This window comes from Balaenoptera borealis (assembly GCF_965194805.1).
Source record: "Balaenoptera borealis genome assembly, chromosome: 11".
In the NCBI taxonomy this organism is placed as follows: domain Eukaryota; kingdom Metazoa; phylum Chordata; class Mammalia; order Artiodactyla; family Balaenopteridae; genus Balaenoptera; species Balaenoptera borealis.
Window position 1 is genome coordinate 107235650 of NC_138868.1, and position 19066 is coordinate 107254715.

Below are 19066 nucleotides of genomic sequence, written 5' to 3' on the forward strand. Positions count from 1 at the left end.
CTGAAATTTTAAAATTTTATCTTTTTGCTTCTTTGTACACTATAATCAATCCATAATTTATGCCATTTTCTTTCTCTCACTAAATGGCAGTCATCCTCCATTTTATTCTGTCTTCTCAGATATAGCAAAAGTATTTCTGAGAGTCGAAGTTAACATACAAATTAAACTGGGTTTTAAAAAGCAGCAACAAAAGAGAGGGTTCAAAATGGTGGTGTAGGAAGAGCCTGAGCTTACCTCCTGGCACGGACACACCAAAGCTATAACTAGATACACATAGGATGACTCTCTCCACAAAAGACCTAAAGGCTGGCAAGGCGGCTCTTCTACAGAAAGGACAAAAAAGCGGGGTGGGAAAGCCCCACTGGGACGGAGCGGAGGGGAAAGGCGCAGTCATGCCAGTTACCCCCACCCACGGCGGGTGGCCCACAAGTGGGAGGGATATGACAAACATGGAGCTCCCCTCCCTGAGCTCTGACCCCACCTCTGCCAGATCTGGACGGTGTAAGCACCCCCCCTGAATGCCTAGTACTGGGGACTGGGGGGCTCGCGTTTCTGAGCCCCAGAGCACGGAGACAATCGGACAGACAGGTGTTGTCAGGCTGTCACCCCCAGGGCACTGCGGAGACAACAGACCCCCGCCCCCAGTCTCTCAGCAGCCACTCCTTCAAAACTGGAGGAGACAGCTGTTTCAACGAATACGTAGAAACAAACACAGAGGGTCAGGCAAAACGAAGAGAAAAAGGATTATATTTCAGATAAAAGAGTAAGACAAAACCTCAGAAAAAGACGCTAAATGAAACAGAGATAAAGAGTTCAAAGTAATGGTCATAAAGATGCTCACTGAACTTGCGAAAAGAATGGATGAACAGAGAGATCTTCAACAAAGAGAAAAATATAAGAAAGTTCTAAACGAAGTTACAGAGCTGAAAAATAAAATAATCTCACAAAAAATATACTAGAGGGATTCAAGAGCAGACTGGATGAAGCAGAAGGATGGATTAACGAGCTAGAAGACAAAGCAATGGAAATCCCCCAGACAAAACAGCAAAAAGAAAAAAGGAATTTAAAACAGTGAAGATTCCTTAAGGGTCATCTTCTGGGTAAACAAGTAAACAGGCACCCAGCAGTGTGTCAATATTTTGGATTTATTTTGGATTTAAGCAAAGCAATTCACAAAGTATTCACACCTGTGGTCATACACCCACTACCTTCAGCAATTTCTCAGTGTCTCAAAAAACAAACGAACAAACAGGCTCAGTCAACCATCCATTTGTTCATTCATTCATACAACATTTGTTAAGTGCCAACTGGATGCCAAGCACTGTGCCAGACCCTGAGAATACGAAGACAAATAAATACAAATGTATGGAGAAACGGAAGTTTAAAGAGTTAGAACTCCAAGTAAATTTAAACAGAAACCCCAGAACCCACTTTTACACAACTGACTTCTACTTTTGGCTGGTATTTTACATGTGGTTTACATTTACCTGTAGTGTGGAGGGGGGAGCTGCTGGATGACATCATGAATTTTTATCAGCCTTTCTTCATCTGTTGCTGCTGAAACAGCATCCTAGAACAACCATAATGCAAAATAAACTATTAGGCTTTGTTGGTAAAGATGAAAGTTCTTCATTTACAATTCAGTTTCACTTTGAGATTAATTGACTTTACTCTTTGATGCTGAACTATGAAGAAAAACAATGTAGTATTCAAGGAAGTAAACTTTGTTTCCACACTAAATGGATACTGAAATCTATTAAAAGATAATATTTTAAAAACTTTATGATAACCAGTATCGAGGGTTATAAGATTAGCGGCTCAAAGTCAGAAACCGAAAGAGTGAAAACAGTGAAGACTGTGGACCAGCTAGCAGTAAAGTGTTTTTATTTTCTTTAAAGGACCCCTCTTCCTCATACAACTATCTCATATGACCAAACCAATCTTCACACGCTTTGGAAAAAAAACACAGCAAAACTCCAAACAGAACTTGACTTAAAAGTGACTTGTACTCACAGAAAACTTCTCATACAGCTGGTAGGTGAGCAAAGGGTTTGGGAGCTCTCGGAAATACAGCTTACACAGGGAGCCCACGGAATGGATGTCTTGAACATAGGGTTCTTTTGTCAGGTCGGGAACATGTTCAGAGTCAAATTCATGGCTAAAAAGATAGATGAGAGACAACAAAACTATTTTTTTGAAAGAAAAGCAAATATGACTTTAAAACAGAAAGGAAAGGTCCAAAGTATTAACCTCTACCTCAGTGAGTTAATATTTTCTTCAAATGACTATATTTCATACAAGTTATATTTGGACTTCAGTAGTAATCAAATGTCTAATCATGAAACAAGTGTTTTTCTAAATGGAAATTAAGGGAATAGCTTTAATATTAAAATGGACAGAAATCTCTGAAATGTGTGTGAAAGAGAAGCTCTTACCACACAGATCTGAAAACAGGACTTCTAATTCCTAATGGTTTAAATACCCAATGTTTTGGCAATTCTGAAAACTAGAGTTGAATGGCAGCTGGTCCATGTGTGACTATGTGCAGAAATTCCTCAGGTACAAGAAGTACAGTTCAGGAATGCTTTATGGAAGAGGGATAAGGAAGCCAGAAACAATATAAAGCAATTCCCAGCTGACACCAAATTTTAAAAGAAAGCAAAATCTGCAGCACTAAAGTGAGTGAAATAAAAACTGTGCTCAGAACACTAAGGCAGATTAAGCTCACTCTGAGGAGGTTAACTAATATTAATCTACAGACATGAGACCACTCATGAACCTAGAGGATTAATGTATGTGGACAATCTTAGTATGAGATTTGCTGCATCTGAAACTAAAGACTGAAACCTTTTTCCGTACAAGAATCAATTTGAGGAGGCGGAGTCAAGATGGCGGTGTGGGAAGACGCAGAGTCAGCACCTCCCCACAACTAGGGCACCTGCCGGCTGCTGGTGGGGGGCTCTGACCCCAAGGAGGCAGGAGGAACCCCGAAGTGAACGAGTAGGACGCAGGGGGACTGAGGGGGGAGGAGAAGTAGAGGCCAGACAGGATCGGCGCCCCTGAGGGCGGGGAGATCAGGAGAGGCAGGCGGGAGGGGCCTCCAGGAGGAGCGGGAGAGGAGCGGAGGAGGGCGTTTGCCCCGCCCACTTGGGAGCCTGCTGAGCTAGCAGGCTGGTCCCCTGCCCTCCAAGGCCTCCCCCTACCCCCAGCCGCATTGGTCCTGGGGGCACAGGAGGGAGGCTGGGAGATCAGGAGAGGCAGGCGGGAGGGCCTCCCAGACCGGAGGAGCAGGAGAGGAGAGGAGCTCGACTGCCTCGCCCACTAGAGCCCAGGAAGCCTGCTGGACTCCCAGGTGAGGTGCCCCGCCCTCTGAGACCTTCTGTTCCTTGAGCCTAAGCCCCACCCCCCACAGCCCCCAGGGCCTTTTCCAGCCCTGTGGGTCCTAAGCATAGGCCCCGCCCACCACCCAAACCTCACCTTTCCTTAGGCCCTGCCCTCCACAGCCAAGGCCTTTTCTCCCTTTTAGAAGTTTTTTTCCTTTTCCCTCCTCCTCTTTTTTATATTGTGGTACTGAGGTTATCTTCTGGATGTTGATTCATCTATATTTTTATTTTTATAACCTTTCTAACATATCTGTTAGTTTCCTAGTCTAATTTTATTTTTTACTTTGTTATTGTTCTTTTTTTGGCTGCCCCACGAGGCTTGTGGGATCTTGGTTGACGAGCCAGGGGCTGGGCCGAAGCTCCTGCAGTAGGAGCTCTGAGTCCAAACCACTGGACTAACAGAGAACCTCAGACCCCAGGGAATATTCATCAGAGTGAGGTTTCATGGAGTTCCTCACCTCAGCACCAAGATCCAGCTCTACCCAACAGCCTACAAACTCCCGTGTTGGAAGCCTCAGGCCAAACGACCAGTAAGGCAGAAATACAATCCCACTCAAAAAAAAAATAAAAATAAAAAATGAGAAAGCAAAAAAATACATCACAGATGAAGGAGCAAGGTAAAAACCTACAAGACCAAATAAATGAAGAGGAAATAGGCAATCTACCTGAAAAAGAATTCAGAGTAATCATAGTGAAGATGATCCAGAATCTCGGAAATAGAATGGAGGCACGGACTGAGAAAAAACAAGAAGTGTTTAACAAAGATCTAGAAGAACTAAAGAACAAACAGAGATGAACAACACAATAACAAATGAAAAATACACTAGAAGGAATCAATAACAGAATAACTGAGGTAGAAGAACAAATAAGTGTTCTGGAAGACAAAACAGTGGAAATAACTGCCGAGGAGCAGAATAAAGAAAAAAGAATGAAAAGAACTGACGACAATCTCAGAGACCTCTGGGACAACACTAAACACACCAACATTCGAATTATAGGGGTCCCAGAAGAAAAAGAGAAAAACAAAGGGTCTGAGAAAATATTTGAAGAGATTATAGTTGAAAACTTCCCTAACATGGGAAAGGAAATAGTCAATCAAGTCCAGGAAGCACAGAGAGTCCCATACAGGATAAACCCTAGGAAAAATACACCAAGACACATCTTAATCAAACTAACAAAAATTAAATTCAAAGAAAAAATATTAAAAGCAGCGAAGGAAAAACAAAAAACAACATACAAAGGAACCCCCATAAGGTTATCAGCTGATTTTTCAGCAGAAACCCTGCAAGCCAGAAGGGAGTGGCAGGATATACTTAAAGTGATGAAAGAGAAAAACCTACAACCAAGATTACTCTACCCAGCAAGGATCTCATTCAGATTCGATGGAAAAGTCAAAAGCTTTTCAAACAAGCAAAAGCTAAGAGAATTCACACCACCAAACCAGCTTTACAACAAATGCTAAAGAAACTACTCTAGGCGGGAAACACAAGAGAAGAAAAAGACCCACAAAAACAAACCCAAAACAATTAAGAAAATGGTAACAGGAACATACATATTGAAAATAACCTTGAATGTAAATAGATTAAATGCCCCAAACAAAAGACACAGACTGGCTGAATGGATACAAAAACAAGACTCATACATATGCTGTCTATAAGAGACCCACTTCAGACCTAGGGACACATACAGACTGAAAATGAAGGGAAGGAAAAAGATATTCCACGCAAATGGAAATCAAAAGAAAGCTGGAGTAGCAACATTCGTATCAGATAAAATAGGCTTTAAAATAAAGACTGTTACAAGAGATAAGGAAGGACAATACATAATGATCAAAGGATCAATCCAAGAAGAAGATATAACAATTATAAATGTTTATGCACCCAACATAGGAGCACCTCAATACATAAGGCAAATGCTAACAACCATGAAAGGAGAAATCGACAGTAACACAATAATAGTAGGGGACTTTATTTAACACACCACTTACACCAACAGACAGATCATCCAAACAGAAAATAAAAAGGAAACACATGCTTTAAATAACACACTAGATCAGATAGATTTAATTGATATTTATAGAACATTCCATCCAAAAGTGGCAGAAGACACTTTCTTCTCCAGTGCACATGGAACATTCTCCAGGATAGATCACATCTTGGGTCACAAATCAAGCCTCAGAAAATTTAAGAAAATTGAAATCATATCAAGCATCTTTTCTGACCACAACGCTATGAGATCAGGAATCAGTACAGGAAAAAAACTGTAAAAAACCCAAATACATGGAGGCTAAACAGTGTGCTACTAAATAACCAAGAGATCACTGAAGAAATCAAAGAAGAAATAAAAAAATACATAGAAACAAATGACAATGAAAACACAATGACCAAAACCTATGGGATGCAGCAAAAGCAGTTCTAAGAGGGAGGTTTATAGCAATTCAATCTCACCTCAAGAAACAAGAAAAATCTCAAACAAACAATCTAACCCTACACTTAAAACTAGAGAAACAAGAACAAAGAAAACCCAAAGTCAGTAGAAGGAAAGAAATCATCAAGATCAGAGCAGAAATGAATGAAAGAGAAATGAAAAAACAATAGCAAAGATCAATAAAACTAAAAGCTGGTTCTTTAAGAAGATAAACAAAATTGATAAACCCTTAGCCTGACTCATCAAGAAAAAAAGGGAGAGGATGCAAATCAATAAAATTAGCAATGAAAAAGGAGAAATCACAACTGACACAGCAGAAATACAAAGGATTGTAAGAGAATACTACAAACAACCGTATGCCAATAAAATGGACAACCACAAAGAAATGGACAAATTCTGGAAAGGTACAATTTTCCAAGACTGAACCAGGAAGAATTAGAAAATACAAACAGACCTATCAAAAATAATGAAATTGAAAGCATAATTAAAACTCTTCCAACAAACAAAAGTCCAGGAGCAGATGGCTTCACAGGCAAATTCTATCAAACATTTAGAGAAGAGTTAACACCTATCCTTCTCAAACTCTTCCCAAAAATTGCAGAGGGAGAAACACCCCCAAATTCATTCTATGAGGCCACCAACATCCTGATACCAGAAGTAGAAAAAGGTACTACAAAAAAAGAAAATTACAGACCAATATCCCTGATGAACATAGATGCAAAAATCCTCAACAAAATAATAGCAAACAGAATCCAACAGCACATTAAAAGGATCATATACCATGATCAAGTGGGATTTATCCCAGGGATGCAAGGATTCTTCAATATACGTAAATCAATGTGAAACACCACATCAACAAATCAAGGAATAAAAACCATATGATCATCTCAATAGATGCAGAAAAAGCTTTTGACAAAATTCAACACCCATTTATGATAAAAAGTCTTCAGAAAATGGGCATAGAGGGAACCTACTTCAACATAACAAAGGCCATATATGACAAACCCACAGCAAGCATCATACTTAATGGTGAAAAACTGAAAGCATTTCCACTAAGATCAGGAAGAAGACAAGGATGTCCACTCTCACCACTCTTATTCAACATAGTTTTGGAAGTCCTAGCCACAGCAATCAGAGAAGAAAAAGAAATGAAAGAAATACAAATTGGAAAAGAAGAAGTAAAACTGTCACAGTTTGCAATGACATTATACTATAAATAGAAAATCCTAAAGATGCCACCAGAAAACTACTAGAACTAATCAATGTATTTGGTAAGGTTGCAGGATACAAAATTAATGCACAGAAATCTCTGGCATGCCTATGCACCAACAAAGAAAAATCAGAAAGAGAAATGAAGGAAACACTCCCACCTACCATTGCAACAAAAAGAATAAAATACCTAGGAATAAACCTGCCTAAGGAGGCAAAAGACTTGTATTCAGAAAACTATAAAACACTGATGAAAGAAATCAAAGATGACATAAACAGATGGAGAAATGTACCATGTTCTTGGATTGGAAGGATCAATATTTGTGAAAATGACTCTCCTACCCAAAGCAATCTACAGATTCAATGCAATCCCTATCAAACTACCAATGGCATTCTTCACAGAATTAGCACAAAAAATTTTACAATTTGTATGGAAACACAAAAGACCCCGAATAGCCAAAGCAATTTTGAGAAAGAAAAACGGAGTTGGAGGAACCAGGCTCCCCGACTTCAAACTATACCACAAAGCTACAGTAATCACGACAGTATGGTACTGGCACAAAAACAGAAATATAGATCAATGGTACAGGATAGAAAGCCCAGAGATAAACCCACGCATATATGGTCACCTAATTTACGACAAAGGAGGCAAGAACATACAATGGAGAAAAGACAGCCTCTTCAATAAGTGGTGCTGGGAAAACTGGATAGCTACATGTAAAAGAATGAAATTAGAACACTACCTAATACCATACACAAAAATAAACTCAAAATGGATTAAAGACCTAAATGTAAGACCAGACACTATAAAACTCTTAGAGGAAAACATAGGAAAAACACTCTTTGACATAAACTACAGCAAGATCTTTTTTGACCCACCTCCTAGAGTAATGGAAATAAAAACAAAAATAAACAAATGGGACTTAATTAAACTTAAAAGCTTTTGCACAGCAAAGGAAACCATAAACAAGACAAAAAGACAACCCTCAGAATGGGAGAAAATGTTTGCAAATGAAACAACAAAGGATTAATCTACAAAATATACAAACAGCTCATGGAGCTCAATATCAATAAAACAAACAATCCAGTTAAAACACATGCGGAAAACCTAGGTAGACATTTCACCAAGGAGGACATACGGATGGCTGGGAGGCACATGAAAAGATGCTCAACATCACTAATTATTAGAGAAATGCATATCAAAACTACAATGAGGTATCACCTCAAACCGGTCAGAATGGCCATTATCAAAAAATCTAGAAAACAATTTAATGCTGGAAAGGGTGTGGTAAAAAGGGAACCCTCCTGCACTGTTGGTGGGAATGTAAACTGATACAACCACTACGGAAAACAGTATGGAGGGCCCTTAAAAAACTGAAAATAGGACTTCCCTGGTGGTGCAGGGGTTAAGAATCCGCCTGCCAATGTAGGGGACACGGGTTCGAGCCCTGGTCCAGGAAGATCCCACATGCCATGGAGCAACTAAGCCCGTGCACCACAACTACTGAGCCTGCACTCTGGAGCCCGTGAGCCAGAACGACTAAGCCCGTGTGCCACAACTACTGAAGCCTGCACGCCTAGAGCCCATGCTCTGCAACAAGAGAAGCCACTGCAATGAGACGCCCACACACCACAACAGAGCAGTCCCCACTCGTCGTGGGAGAAAGCCCACGTGCAGCAATGAAGCCCCAGCACAGCCATAAGTAAATAAATAAATAAATTTATTTTTAAAAAAAAACTAAACTAAAAATAGAACTACCATATGACCCAGCAATCCCACTACTGGGCACATACCCTGAGAAAACCATAATTCAAAAGGACACATGTACCCCAATGTTCACTACAGCACTATTTACAATAGCCAGGACATGGAAACAACCTAAATGTCCAATGATAGATGAATGGATAAAGAAGATGTGGCACATATATACAATGGAATATTACTCAGCCACAAAAAGGAACGAAACTGGGTCATTTGTAGAGATGCAGATGGACTAGAGTCTGTTATACAGAATGAAGTCAGTCAGAAAGAGAAAAACAAATACCGTATGCTAACGCATATATATGGAATCTAAAAAAAAAAGGTACTGATGAACCTAGTTGCAGGGCAGGAAGGAGGTAGACACAGAGAATGGACTTGAGGACATGGGGTCGGGGGGGAAGCTAGGGCAAAGTGAGAGCAGCATCGACATATATACACTACCAAATGTAAAACCGTTGGCTGGTGGGAAGCAGCAGCATAGCACAGGGAGATTGGCTCAGTGCTTTGTGATGACCTAGAAGGGTGGGATAGGGAGGATGGGAGGGAGGCTCAAGAGGAAGGGGATATGGGGACATGTGTATGCATATGGCTGATTCGCTTTGTTGTGCAACAGAAACTAACACGGTATTGTGAAGCAATTATACTCCAATAAAGATCTATTAAAAAAAAGAAAAGAATCAATTTCAGTTAGTTTCCAAACATGTATTCCTGAAAATAGAGATGAACTCTGTGGTCAAATTAGAACAATTAAAATCCTATAGAATAATGGCAATTATCATGCACCACAGTGAAAAATAAAGGATAATAACATATTAAGAATAGACTAGAATCTAAGAGATTAAGCAAAAATTAAAAATTCTATTGCTGGTGTAAAGGATATCACTATTCATGTCTCTGAGACGATAATGGGAGAGGATGTGCAATATGTAATACATGCACACTTGAACATATACTACAGAGCTCAGGTGAAAGGAGATTAGAAAGTTCGCTCTCATCAATTGTAATTAAAGAATAATTCTATTATAATGTAAATTATCATCTCTCATGGTTATCATAGGTTCAAATTCAATTTTTAAAAATCTTCAAATATTGCAAAGAGAAAATACAAGTACTGAAGAGATTAGGGGACATGGTTTTCTGATACTACAAACGAAGAGATGGCATTTAGGAAAATATACACAGAGAACAATATGGATATTATTTCCTACTTTAAACTATCTTACAGAAAATTACAGTTATCAATATAAGTGACTTAATTTTGAAACAGTTTCATTTTAATGAATTACAGTAGGAACGAAAAAGAAAATGCCAAATTAGGTTTTACCGTAGCCTCTGGATATTGGAGGCAACGCCAGAGAGACGATATATTCCATCCACGATGCCATATCTCTCAATGAATGCTGTACAGCTTTGAAGAACCTGGGGCACTAGAGAGAATTTTTGAAGATTTAAATTGAGAGTATTCAGTGGAAACAAAGTCACAAAAAATGAGAATGTCTTAGCAAAATGAAATTTGCAAATTAAAGTTTTAAGGGGGGGAGATTAATCTACTACAAAAACTGACAAAGGCATATTTACTTAATTTCACATCTACGCTAGATAACTGGTTGCTAAATAATCAAGACTGGCTCTATCTTGTTACATTTAGGTAAGTGGAAGAGTTCATACATCATTAGCATAGTTTCTCTAAGATCTTCTGCAACAGACTCATTTAGATCATGTTAATAAGGTGAACTGTTCAGTTCTAAAACCATTCTAGATTTTTAAAAAATACAGCTATTCAGCTGAACTTCGTACACAGTGAATGAATATGCAAAGTTAAATGCTTATCCCAGCCTGACAACTATCTATTCTAAGTGCTTCAATTTTTCACTTTTAAAAGTTTCTTTTATCATTTTTATAGTTAATGCTAATTCCAATTATATCCAATAAACAAAACATCAACATAATGCGAAGGTCAAAGCAATTTCAAGTAAATGGAATCTTTTAATTTCCTGCCTATCGTTGCATTAAAATTACTGACTTCTGACCGACAGTATCAGCTCGTCATAAACGACACCAACCACAAGCAGGAAGAAGAGAAAGGCACTTTGGTTACCTCTCTGAACAACGGTCTAGAACAGAACGTTTAAAGTCTATGATAAAACATTTTTCTAACCATTCAAAAATTTACAATTACTGAAATCTGAACTTCATTTGTCTTGCAATGCAGACTGAGGAATTCACAGGCTTTAGTAGCTATGTTCCTTTCATCGTTTTAAGTTACAAACCATGAAAAGAATGGCTTGGAAGAACATTATTTGGTGTGCAAAAAACTACTATATTAGGGATGAAACATGCAGAGTGGGGAATGAAACAATTAAGATATTTTAATAAGATAATTTTAGCTAATGTATTTCACTTACAGCATATTATCATCATTACTACAGAAGACTTTTCCTTGGTTTTCCTGCCTTTTGTTGTACTTCCTGCATCCTGTTCTTTTAAATTCTATCAGATCCTGTAACTTACATTTAAAACTTAAGACTCCTTAGCTTTGAATAATTTTATTAAAAAGCAGGTATATTATTGAGCATGTATAAGGTGCCAGGCTAAGTGCTTTACAATGGATACTCTCATTTCATTCTCACAGAAATCCTGTGGGAGAAGTTCTATCATTACCCCCATTTTACAGAGAGGAAACTGAGTCTTAGGTGAAGATTTACCCACGGACAAGCAGTAAACAAATGGCAGAAATAAGGTGCTAACTGAAGCAGTCCAAGTACAGAGCCACATTTTAACTATGGAAATACACTGCCTGAATTTTAAGGTCCTTTGCCATTTGCACTTATTTTATTATTACCATATTTCACAACTCTAGGCCAAGTGAAGTTTCATCTTTTACCATACTAACCAGCCATTCTATAAGTCCATCAATTTCCAGGTGATGGAAAACCAATTTCCTCTGCCTGGATTCTTTCTCTACTACCATCTTCTTATAGAAAACTCTTGGCTGTTGTTCAAAACCCAACTGAACTATCACTCTTAAGCAAGCCTTCTCTGAATATCCCCCAAAGTCCCAAGTAGAGGTAGCTGCACTAGGTTCTAGGTGCCCACAGAACTATGCCATTTTTGAATTAATATTTATTTGTTTATACAGCTATTACTCCTTCTTAGTCAAACTCTTAAATGGCAAACAAACATGCTTTGTTCATCCTTGTGTACTCAAAATCCAGGAGCACTGTCTTGACACAATGTAGAAAATTAGCAAATGAATTAATTTACAGGACCCTGTGAGCCTGACGAAGTTATCTGACCAAGTCAGCAGAATAGGGATCTTGGTCTTCATGTAGAACTGTATTCATTTTCAGCTGTATGCTTTTTACTTCTAAAAGCATTTAAGAATTTTAGTAACAAGAAAGGGAATATGTATATGTGGTAGAGATAAAGGGCAGGCAGAATTGTTGGGTATTTTTTGTGGATTGACTTTGATAATATAAGCAATCTCTATGTCAAAATGATATGCAAAATGCAAAATATAAAGTATCTTTATGAGTTTGACTCCTATTTCTAAAATTGTTCCATCAATGATAACCTCAATGCTTTAGGCTTCTACTCTGCAAACGAGAGGTAGAATAGTAAAATCTGGGGCTGGAAAATTTCTATCAGCTATTTCAAAGAAAATATATTTAGAGATTATTGGGGCAATTAACATAATTACTTAAAGAGAAAAAGGAAAACAAAGCTGTATTTTTTTTTAGAAGATATTTCTCATAAAGCATGCTCCAAGTTATCATGCTAACTCAAGCAAGTACACAAAAGGTTTGCCTTGGAAGAAAACTCTTCAGAGGACAGAGTTTTATTTCTGCATTATCAGGCTCTCCTAGCTTGCATTACAGAATTTTCATAAAAATAAGATGACATGATACTATACATAGAAAATCCTTTGATGCCACCAGAAAACTACTAGAACTAATCAATAAATTTGGTAAGGTTGCAGGATACAAAATTAATGCACAGAAATCTCTGGCATTCCTATACACTAACAACGGAAGATCAGAAAGAGATATTAAGGAAACAATCCCATTTACCATCACAACAAAAAGAATAAAATACCTAGGAATAAACCTACCTAAGGAGATAAAAGACTTGTACTCAGAAAACTATAAAACACTGATGAAAGAAATCAAAGACGACATAAACAGATGGAGAAATAGACCATGTTCTTGGATTGGAAGAATCAATATTGTGAAAATGACTATACTACCCAAAGCAATCTACAGATTCAATGCAATCCCTATCAAACTATCAATGGCATTCTTCACAGAATTAGAGCAAAAAATTTTACAGTTTGTATGGAAACACAAAAGACCCTGAATAGCCAAAGCAGTCCTGAGAAAGAAAAACGGAGTTGGAGGAATCAGGCTCCCCAACTTCAAACTATACTACAAAGCTACAGTAATCAAGACAGTATGGTACTGGCACAAAAACAGAAATATAGATCAATGGTACAGGATAGAAAGCCCAGAGATAAACCCATACACATATGGTCACCTAATTTATGACAAAGGAGGCAAGAACATACAGTGGAGAAAAAACAGCCTCTTCAATAAGTGGTGCCAGGAAAACTGGACAGCTACATTTAAAAGAATGAAATTAGAACACTCCCTAACACCACACACAAAAATAAACTCAACATGGATTAAAGACCTAAATGTAAGACCAGACACCATAAAACTCTTAGAGGAAAACATAGGAAGAACACTCTTTGACAAAAATCACAACAAGATCTTTTTTGACCCACCTCCTAGAGTAATGAAAATAAGAACAAAAATAAACAAATGGGACCCAACTAAACTTAAAAGGTTTTGCACAGCAAAGGAAACCATAAACTAGACGAAAAGACAACCCTCAGAAGGGGAGAAAATATTTGCAAATCAAGCAACGGATGAAGGATTAATCTCCAAAATACACAAACAGCTCACGGAGCTCAATACCAAAAAAACAAACAAGCCAATTAAAAAATGGGCAGAAGACCTAAACAGACATTTCACCAAAGAAGACATACAGATGGCCAAGAGGCACATGAAAAGATGCTCAACATCACTAATTATTAGACAAATGCAAATCAAAACTACTATGAGGTACCACCTCACACCGGTCAGAATGGTCATCATCAAAATATCTACAAACAATAAATGCGGGAGAGGGTATGGAGAAAAGGGAACCCTTTTGCACTGTTGGTGGGAATGTAAATTGATACAGCCACTAGGGAGAACAGTATGGAGGTTCCTTAAAAAACTAAAAATAGAATTACCATACAACCCAGCAATACCACTACTGGGCATATACCCTGAGAAAACCATAATTCAAAAGGACACATGTACCCCAATGTTCACTGCAGCACTATTTACAATAGCCAGGACATGGAAACAACCTAAATGTCCAATGACAGATGAATGGATAAAGAAGATGTGGTACATGTATACAATGGAATATTACTCAGCCATAAAAAGGAACAAAATTGGGTCATTTGTAGAGATGTGCATGGACCTAGAGTCTGTCATACAGAGTGATGTAAGTCAGAAAGAGAAAAACAAATATCGTATATTAACGCATATATGTGGAATCTAGAAAAATGGTACAGATGAACCTATTTTCAGGGCAGGAATAAAGACTCAGATGTAGAGAATGGACATGTGGACACACAGGGGGAAGGGGAGGGTGGGACAAATTGGGAGATTAGATTTGACACAAATACACTACCATGTGTAAAACAGATAGCTAGTGGGCACCTGCTGTATAGCACAGGGAGCTCAGCTTGGTGCTTCTGTGATGACCTAGATGGGTGGGATGGGGTGGGTGGGAAGAAGGTCCAAGAGGGAGGGGATATAGGTATACATATAGCCGATTCACTTCATTGTACAGCACAACATTGTAAAGCAATTATACTCCAAAAAAAAAAAAAAAAACCTAAAAAAAATAACGTACCATCTGTCAAAAAGTATAGATAACTTCTCTGGGATTCTTACAACCATGTGATATTATATTCATACTTGCTTATGTTCTCCCAAACAAGTAGGCAAACTTGAAAATATGGGGAATTAGAGGTCTTTCCCTGATTATACAGCTAAGCCTCTACAGACATCATACTTCATGGAAAACATCTGAACTGTTTCTTTACACCTTATGTTCCCTAAGTAAAAGGACTGAATGTCCAAAAAACAATCACATCACAGAGCTTCATAAATAAAACAATATAACTGAACATTGTTATTACTTAGAATTTTAAGAGAGACTAATGAGACATAAAATTAAAATTAGTAGCAAAATGAAAGAGAAGAGCATAAACTTTCATTTTGAAAAACAGAGAGTAGAAACTGAAGAACAGTACAGGAAGATAAAAAGAGAAAAGATCTGAATTCTTTTTTTCACTAACATAAGAAAGTAATATGAGAACCCAATACATTATTAGAAGAAATCCTAGTATAAAAAGGCATTTTATTAACTACCTTTTTCCCTCAAACCATCTAACCAGGGCTTCCCTGGTGGCGCAGTGGTTGAGAATCTGCCTGCCAATGCAGGGCACACGGGTTCGAGCCCTGGTCTGGGAAGATCCCACATGCCGCGGAGCAACTGGGCCCGTGAGCCACAACTACTGAGCCTGTGCGACTGGAGCCTGTACTCCGCAACAAGAGAGGCCGCGATAGTGAGAGACCCACGCACCGCGATGAAGAGAGTGGCCCCCGCTTGCCACAACTAGAGAAAGCCCTTGCACAGAAACAAAGACCCAACACAGCCAATAAATAAATAAATAAATAAATAATAAAAGTGTTTTGGGGGAAAAAAAAAAAAAAAAAAACCATCTAACCAACCAGCCAAGTGCACATTAAATAATCACCCAGTCAAAACATAACATTAGAAACCTCCAAAATGGTTCTTCCAAAAGGTGATATAACTTTAAGAATTATTCCCACATTCTCCAAATAATACACTTCTAAACCACTCTTATTTAATATTTTTAGTACTTTTTTATCATCAAATGACAATACAATAGGAAGTAAATGTTTAAATTAAACTGATGACCCTTAAAATTAGAATCATGGCTAAAAGAAGTATAAGTAAGTATGACAAAAATTGGTCCTTTATTTTTCTTGACACTTTCAGTTTCATTTCTGTTCTTTTCTCTTCATTTATTCAGTCAGTCATTCCCTTCACACATTCAGCCTTTTATATGCCAGGCATCATGCAAGCATTGTGTAACACAGACGAAAAAGGCAAGTTCCATTCTCAAGGCAGTGGCTTCCAGGCCAAGAGTACACGGTACGGTGTTACACATTAGAATGTGCATCATGATTTTTGGTTAGAAAAATACGATTACCTAAAGGATTAATTTCAGGGGTTATTGGGCCTTGCTTGTTTCCAGTGTGCTCTGATTATAAAATCCCCGTATATTTACAATAATTTAAGAAAGCCTCTTGTTGAAAGGGCCAAATAACCTCAAACAGAAATACATTCGGGCAACAGAGTTTCCTCACCTTGAGTTTTAAAATATTTTTTACATTTTGTACCAAATGTAATTTTACCTAGTTTTCTACAAAGTTCTCACTTTTTAAAAAAGCGATCTCATTTTAAGGATATTTGGCTTCAAATATGTGCAGCAAATAAAACAAGTCCTATGAAAAAATCAATGACACCTACAAACCCTTTGTTCCACTAGAATAGATTTTATCATAGTTAGGGGATATATAACCATTACAGTTATTAAACCTGTTATTTTTCATAAAGAAATTATATATTGGCATCTGTCCTCTCTACCATACTTACTAAGAATGGAAACACAACCAAAACTTCTAAGCACAACTAAAACTTGCTGAATTGATATTTGAAAGCTAATAACAAACTGGAAAGCACTCCCTCATAATGATCACATCCATCCATTCATCCAAGCACTGAATTCTTGAATAAGAATTTAATTTACAGAAAAAGGAATTTAAATTTTTAGTTATAAAAGTTGGGAGGCTGGTCTTGGTAATATACAGTCTCAAAACTATGACTTTTTTTTCAAAAGAGAAATAAACATTTTAGAATAAACTGTGAGAAGGAAAACTGGCTGAGGAAGCTATCTGGACAGATATGAAAATAACGTAAACTAGCAGAGCTACTATACCCTCTGTGTGAATGTTTTCCTCTTCCTGAACAGATCACAAGCATCTCTGATGCCAAAGTGCATTCCTAGACCCCTCTTGATTCTCAGCTACCCCAGAACTCAGGTGAGTACCTGAGAACGTTCAATATGTGCTGCTGAACTTACTTGGAATAGGTATTGCTTGTCCAATCTACTTTAATTGATTATAGGAAATCAACAGGGAGAGGTCAGAAACTAAAATTATGAGTTCATAAATTTTATTTTTACCTTCAAAACCAGAATTCAGAAGGTGCTCCCCCAGGTCACAACCAAATACCCTTTCTTTCAAGATCCCACGCTGCTTCAACTTCTGTTTTGTTGGACGAGACTTCATGAATGTCCGTAAAAAAGTAATGAGCTTGCCGTGCTTTTTAGATACTAAAAAATAATAATAAAGAGAAAATACCTTAGTTGGGGCAAGAGGTCACATTTTTACTTAGTATGAAAAGAAATGCCGATCTCAACAGCTGACCACAAAATAATCTATTACAAGTATACTTTATATTCTGTAGGAAATTTTCTGCAGAAGTTGCAGAAACAGTTGCTTTATAAATAATATCAGGGTTTTTGCATATTCTTCTCAAGAGCCTGTGATCTTATGTGATGGGATTGTGAGCAAACTGAAGTATTATAATTTGTGACTTTTTTAAATCAAGCGTGGTAAACCAGCCACCTTCTCAATGCTACCCAAGCGTGCTACAGGATGACAACTGGGACCTGAGTTGTATATTGCTTTGGAGATCTTCATGATAAGTAAGACTTAAAATGGTGTAAATTTAGAAACTGCATTTCTAGTTAATTTCTAAAATATTTTATTTAGTGGTTAGAAATTTTCATGACATTTACAATCTGGAATGTAAAACTGAAAAAATAAACAACTCCCTCTTTCTCATTGCATTATGATATAGATCACACTTGTCAAACTAATGGCTATGTAAGTACAAGACACACACACACATAAAAAAGCATTAGATTTTCTATTAACATTCATCTATAGTACACCAAATATGTCACCTTAAATCCTTTGTAGATCAAGGCAAGAGATAAGTTACATATAGTAAGATATTTCCACTGACTTATATGTTAGAAAGATAACAGCAAAAGATCTGAAAGCAAACAAATCCTTAGAAAACTGACTTTTGCTGAGAAGTACAGCCTGCAGGGAAAATTACTCTAGAAGTCAACACACAACAAATTACCATAAGATCAGAGATTAGCTGCAGGATAGAACACTAAGCCACATGGCCTCAATCCTCCTACTCAGTTTGTATATGATTACAGGAGTCTTATTGAACCCTGCTATAGTTTCTTGAGTGAACCCAAATCATAAATCCCTTGAACTGATGAATCCTCCTGTAGGAATTCTGTGCACTGAGATTAACTTGTGGCCAAAATGGACCACTAGATGGGTTACTCTGACCAGATTAAACACTCTCTTTACATTTTGGGGGAAACTCTATTTACAGACTTAAGCATCTTTTCTATGAACTGTACAAAGGTGATCAACTGTAACTGGCTTGCCCATAACTGAGAGGTTTCCTGGGACATGAGCCTTTCAGTGCTAAAACCAGCAAAGTCCTGAGCAAACTGGGACAAAGTAGTCATCCTAGACCGTACACAGATTAAAGAGGAAATTTATTTTTTCTATACCAATTACTTAAAGTTTACTTAGAATCGTCAGTATAATTTTGATGCTATCTCTAACATGCTGTGACACTGGGTAAAGTACAACCTCGCCTGTATCTGAGATCCTTGCTACGAAGTTAAATGACATGGTCTCTTATCTGCTGAGACATTTATAGCACACTGGGGTAACTTCAGAAGTATGTCACACTTGTAATATTAGTATATTAAAAGTTACTGAACTTGTATGAGTTTTATTCTCCCCTAGTTGCTACCAGATTGTGTGTTATGAATCTTTGTTGTTAAAAGTATGGCCATCAAACCATTTTTGTTCATTTTTGAACATTCTCTAACAAACTTTAAAATAATTTTGAGAAGATTAATGAATAAAAACAAATGAGTTTGCTTTACGGTAATTTAACATTACATTTATATATTTGAAAGAATTTTAATTTCTATAATAGTCAATATTTCTACCTGGAAACAGGGTGTGTC

At 37.6% G+C, this 19066-nt stretch overlaps 1 protein-coding gene across 12 annotated transcripts in view; it reads right to left on the reverse strand.

Annotated features, from left to right (window-relative positions):
• ARHGAP32 (Rho GTPase activating protein 32) overlaps positions 1 to 19066 on the reverse strand; it is a 274825-nt gene that overhangs the window by 22815 nt on the left and 232944 nt on the right. For all 12 annotated transcript variants that reach the window (XM_082343060.1, XM_082343055.1, XM_082343058.1 and 9 more), the window contains 4 exons: positions 17177 to 17326; positions 10106 to 10208; positions 2014 to 2158; positions 1488 to 1570 (listed from right to left, as the gene is read on the reverse strand). In XM_082343060.1, the coding sequence (XP_082199186.1) occupies positions 1488 to 1570; positions 2014 to 2158; positions 10106 to 10208; positions 17177 to 17326 (481 nt within the window). The remainder of the gene's footprint in view (positions 1 to 1487; positions 1571 to 2013; positions 2159 to 10105; positions 10209 to 17176; positions 17327 to 19066) is intronic.